A 5,784-nucleotide genomic window follows, 5' to 3' on the forward strand; every position below is an offset into this window, starting at 1 on the left:
TGAGCAGCAGGAAGAACACAGCGCTGGTGAAGAACAACCGCGAGGGCATCACGCGCGTGCTCACCACCGACTACGCCATGCTCATGGAGTCCACCAGCATCGAGTACATCAGCCAGAGGAACTGCAACCTCACGCAGATCGGAGGCCTCATCGACTCCAAGGGCTACGGGGTGGGAACGCCCATAGGTGAGGAGGAAACGTCAGATCACAGGAGAGGCCCTCATCACGGTGAATAATGGCACAGGTCATTAAAGGGGGCCGGTAATGGGTGATCTAATCTTGGATCAAGCCGTCCTTCTATGTTATGGCAGAACGTCTGGAGGGGGAGAAGGTTTTCAGAGAATGAGCTGGAAACCGAAAACTGAAGGTTTAGAGTTATGCCTTGTTTTTCATTTTGTTTCGGAGATATTGTACCAGGGATAAGCTGATTTGCGCATGGAGAGACAACTTTCAGAAAAGGGTGTTTTATTCCTGCAGTGATCCACATGGTGTTGAATTTGAAACTTAGAGACAGTATTTAATTGTTTTCTAGTGCTGGCTGAGCATGTGATCGCTGGGACGAGCCAATTACGTGCTTGCTGATTCCACGTTCCAGCATCATGATCGGTAGAAACAATTATGAACCAAAAGAAAGTCTCCCCGGTCCCCCAGATGTTAGCTCGTCTTCCATGATCAGAGTACAGATTATACATCTAAAGTCTGATTTGGAAGACGAGAGGTAACTTTGCGCATTGGATCGGAGACAGAAACTTTTTGAATGGAAGTCAGACGGCCACAAGCACTTCGCAAATGTTTATCGTGCGCTGAAGAGCAAACCTGATGCAAGGGCATGTTGGGCTGAAAGGTACGAAATAGTGAAGGTTCAGAAGCACTTCAGACTGTCATTCAAGCACCAGCAAATACCAGAGTCAAGGTTCTGCGGTCAATAGCCTATTGTATCCAAACTTACGCACACAGAAATCTCCTCTTGCCGTCAGCCGACTGACAAGTGCAATAATTGACCCTGCATATTGAGCTCTTTTCCCCTCTATTCTGTGTTAGGGCAACTGGCCTTGCAATCCTTAACCTTGAATCAATGCAAAATGTAAATGTTGGCAATGCACTTGTGGCAAGAATGTAAATGGTATTTTTAATATCACGAATATTGCTCCGTCCTGACCCACCCACTGAACGATAGTTATTTTATTATAACTTTATGATTGTAGGCGTAGCCGTCTAGGCTTGTCCGGTGCACGGGACAAGCCCATAAGGCGAAGCCTAGGCGTGAAATACATGAAATATAACCTCTTACACACCTACAATGAAACGCTTCCACATCCAAACCCAAGCCAGCCAGTCTCCCCCCCCCTTAGAGGCGGTTAGAGATCTCCACACGACCTATAGCGCGTCCTGCAGCTCCACCTTCTCTCTGACGTCTCCAGTGTGTCCAGCACTATCTTCTCTCTGACGTCTCCAGTGTGTCCAGCACTATCTTCTCTCTGACGTCTCCAGTGTGTCCAGCACTATCTTCCCTCTCACGTCTCCAGTGTGTCAAGCAGTAACCTTCCCTCTCCCATCTACGCCTTCCCCTGTCCCTGTGTGTAGGTTCTCCTTACCGGGACAAGGTGACCATAGCCATCCTCCAGCTGCAGGAGGAGGGCAAGCTCCACATGATGAAGGAGAAGTGGTGGAGGGGCAACGGCTGTCCGGAGGAGGACAACAAGGAGGCCAACGCCCTGGGCGTGGAGAACATCGGGGGCATCTTCATCGTGCTGGCGGCCGGGCTGGTGCTCTCCGTGTTCGTGGCCATCGGGGAGTTCATCTACAAGGCCCGCCGCAACGCCGACATCGAGGAGGTGAGCAGGAAAGAGGGCAGGGCGTTGCTTCTGGAGGGGGACGACGACGACGACGACGACTTTGTCTTACATTACATGTTGTCTACATTCTTACCATTGGACAGAACATGCATGGAGGCATTTTAATTCCCATTGATTCTTCTTAATTATGATATGTTCTTATTTCTTATATAATTCTTATATTATATTACATTACAAGGTCAATACATGGTCCTGGCATATGGACCTTGTGCTACTTGTTCTGCTGCTATGGCCCGCTGACACAACTAATCAATGTATATGAAGCGATGCCAAATCGTGCCATCATCAGCCAAGCTTCCATGACCTCTGCAAACCGAAAATGGGCACTTTTGACCCGTCGTCCAATCGCGATTCACGAGGTTGGACGACGACGATGTCCGATGTGATCTGATGGATGTGATGTCACCTCTCTTCCTCCTCCGCCGCCGCCGCCGCTCTGCCGTAGCCAGGCCTTCTGTTTCTTTTATGGGGTGCAGTCCCACGAGTCCCAGCGGCATGGCTCCGCCTCCTCCTCAGGCACCTCCCTGTCCACCGACCTGGAGAGCAGGGGGCTGCTGGGAGACGACCTAGAGTAGCCAAGCCCCGCCCACGCGCTCTAGAGCCTAGAGGTTGGTCACCTGTAGCCAGGTTCCTCACTAACTCCCCCCCCCCCCAATCACACCCCTCCCCCAACAAAAACCTACCAACCAAACTTCACCTTAACCTGTTCTAAAGGATCCCAAAACTGTCCCTCTTGACCCCAGTGACTTTTCCGTTCAGTTAACTCCCCCCCCCCCCCCCCCCCCCCCCCCGCCTCACACACACACATACACACATACCCCCTCCCCACACACACACACACCCCTCCTTGTGGTGGCTTGTGGTTGTATTTAGGAGATTGCTTATTTCCTAAGCGTAGAGTATTGTTTATTGGAAGCATGCCTGCGTATTGAGTGTATTCACCCTGCCTTCATTTACAGTTATTGCTGCTTAAGGTGCACTTCAATGGATGAGGGCCGGGAAAATTAATCCTCTGGGTGGAAAACAAGTGCCAGCAATAAGAACCCAACTTTTGGCTTCCATTGTTGAAGTCATCTTTGTTACATCACCTTAAAGATGTGTTAATTAGGCTTCAGTTAGTGAAAGGATGATTATATATTTCCACTACATAATTATTATTTCCACTAGAAATTGGTTGTAACTATTTAAACAAAGACTATCAACTGGTATAATTATATATGTAAAATGAAAGTGGCTCTTTTGACCATGCAGATATACGTTGTATGGCATAACGTTTCAGTGGGTTGAAAAGATAGAGAACCCCTTTCGGACGTTTTTATTCCTAGCCTTTTGTTCAAGGCCAGTGCACCTTATAATAAAGTCCTCACTGCCAGCACTTTAATATTAAAATGAAAACATGATAATTTTTTTAATTTCAACCTCTCCTGAAAGGGGATTTGTGCAAACTAGTGCAATGTTAAACTGTATAAATGACTTTGTAATTGCAGGGCAAAGGCAGCAGCCTTAATTGCTTGGCCAGTGTGGCACATTCCTTTATGGCCGAGTCATTCTGCAGTACAAGGCTCTTTCTAGGAACTAGATCCAGGCAGCTGAATCAAGTATAGAGAGACAGGCAATATCAATTAATTGTATGAATTGTTTATCTCCCTATTGCATGACCTGTTTGAAAGTTGCCTGCTTTAAAACTTCAGCATGTTCTCTGTTTATTTGGTTGGGTTGGAAACCGAAAACCGTCTTTATCAGGTAAGTTATGCAGACACACAATTAAGGAGATATAGTGATGGCTGGACGGTAAAGAGACAGCTCCTACGGCCAACATGATAACATGGTGACTTTGGCACAAGGTTGCAAATCTAAACAATGTAATTTGACATGTCCCACCTTTTGAATTCACAGCATTCTGCTTGCAGATGTCCCACATTCAAAAGTTTCGTTTCATCACTCTGTCAGATTGTACTCTGTCAATGTAAACAAATGACGCTATAAAACTCATCAGCAGCTAAAATAAACCAATGGATTTTTAAATCTTGCGTTATTGTTTTGCCTTCTTGGCCAGGAGAGGGGAGAAAAGTGCACGGTTCATTAATCGTTAACCATTAATCAGCAACCCTCCCTAGGCGTTCCAGTCTGCATTTTCCTGCGTTTTCTTGAGACCTCCAATACACATCAGCCAGCACACCCCATAACTGTAATTGAGTGCCTCAATGCCTAAGTCTAAATTGCTGTCCCTCTTTTTTTTTGGTAGTGCGAGTCTTTAACTGCCATCATGGAAGAGCTGGGTCTCAACATTCAGTGTTGCAAACCCAGCAAGAAGAGCTCTCCTCTCTCCAGCGGCAGGGCAGAGTCCCACTGCATATTCTGTCAACCCCCGCCCGTTCAGAGGGAGGCGCGGACGGGATGCTGCAGCACCTGAATCCATACGCTCCCAGATGGAAGACGTGATGAGAGACTGTTATTTTAAATGCCATTGAGCATTCCTCAGCTGTGTTTGTGAGCTGTGTTATGATATAAAAATCAATGTGCAATCTTCATCAACACCGCCCCCCCCCCCCCCATCCACTCCCCCCCCCCCCCCCCCCCCCCCCCCCCCCCCCCCCCCCTTCTCCCCCTACAGCTGAATGTTTGTAGATGTATGTAATGTACAGGAATAGGCATCACAAGTAGGTTTCAATGTGTGTGGTGCATTTGACTTGAGGCTAGAGAGAACGAGGGACAGTTGGAAGGTGAGTTCCTCGTGTCCCCTTGTGCTCCTGCTAGTGTAGAGCCATATACCGTTCTGAGCAGAGTGAAGGCATCGGAGCAGGCATCATTTGTAGATGTCCCCCTCACAGGACTTTGTTACCACTGTACTGTTTTCAGAGTAAACAACTTTTGCATATTTGTGAAGACTTTTGTCCTACTGGATTGTTGGTACGATTTGCTAAAGCAATCTTGTGTGTGTCATTCTGTGTGTGTGTGTGTGTGTGTGTGTGTGTGGGTGTGGGTGTGGGTGTGTGTGTGTGTGTGTGTGTGTGTGTGTGTGTGTGCTATATGGGAAGGGTAAAACATGGTGCTGTACCACAGGAAAGCTGAATACTTCCATCCCTTTTTGGTATAAATACACACGTTCACCCCCCTACTTGCAATTCCTTATCCTCTGTGCAGTGCATGTGTATCCCCCTCCTGTATTTGCCAAATTACTGCCAATCCTTTAGGTCTATTTCTACCTGCTGAGCCAGGCCAAAGTGAAAAAGAAATGGAACAGGAGGGGAGAGGCAAATGTGGAAAATTACACCCTGTTCCTTCCGGCTCCTTGTTCCCTCCACCTTTCCCTTATCTCGTTCTGCTTTTCTAGATATCTCCCTCGCCCTCCTCCCGCCCTATCCCCCATCACCTTTTAAGCTGTTTTAACACCAATCCAATCTTTACCACCCCCTCTCAGATGCTCCATCTACTCCTTAGTGCTCTTTTCGACCTGTACCCCCCCCCCCACCTAACCCTCTCACTCTCAGTGGATGTGTCTGAGCCTCCATGCAAAGCCTGACAAAAAGACAACACACCAGTGGGGGAAACAGCAGCATTGGAATTGCCTGGGAAAGGATTGCAAAAGCAGTTTTTGTTTAACCCAGGGCGGGACGCCCACTGAAAACCCATAGGGATAAGTAGCGATGGATTTATGGCATGTTGCTGTGTGAGCGATATCATGGTGATTTATGCCCGCATGGAAGTTTTTACTATCACACAAGACCAACTATGGGCTCAGAAAGCACACGGAGGAACTCAAATCTAGTTGGACTATGAGAGAGATGGAAATAAAGGAGAAATAAATAGAAAGAAAGAGAGATAGACTGAGCCTTGACTATAGAACTCCTGAACAGACATTACGTTACACTTTTGTAAATTAACAGACTTGCGATTATATCTATACAATCAGTCAATTAAATAAAAT

At 47.3% G+C, this 5,784-nt stretch overlaps 1 protein-coding gene across 6 annotated transcripts in view; it reads left to right on the forward strand.

Moving 5' to 3' along the window:
• The window catches only part of grik1a (glutamate receptor, ionotropic, kainate 1a), a 30,130-nt gene extending 25,715 nt beyond the window's left edge, over positions 1 to 4,415 (forward strand). For 2 of the 6 annotated variants that reach the window (XM_030362320.1, XM_030362321.1), the window contains 4 exons: positions 1 to 186; positions 1,585 to 1,835; positions 2,302 to 2,464; positions 4,102 to 4,415. The exon at positions 1 to 186 is cut by the window's left edge and continues 40 nt beyond it. In XM_030362320.1, coding sequence (XP_030218180.1) covers positions 1 to 186; positions 1,585 to 1,835; positions 2,302 to 2,464; positions 4,102 to 4,298 — 797 coding nt within the window. In that variant the 3' untranslated portion in view covers positions 4,299 to 4,415. The remainder of the gene's footprint in view (positions 187 to 1,584; positions 1,836 to 2,301; positions 2,465 to 4,101) is intronic. The other 4 variants (XM_030362323.1, XM_030362325.1, XM_030362322.1 and 1 more) reach the window with 2 other exon arrangements.
• Positions 4,416 to 5,784: the final 1,369 nt, after the last annotated feature.

This window comes from Gadus morhua, chromosome 7, assembly GCF_902167405.1.
Source record: "Gadus morhua chromosome 7, gadMor3.0, whole genome shotgun sequence".
Taxonomy (NCBI): Eukaryota; Metazoa; Chordata; class Actinopteri; order Gadiformes; family Gadidae; genus Gadus; species Gadus morhua.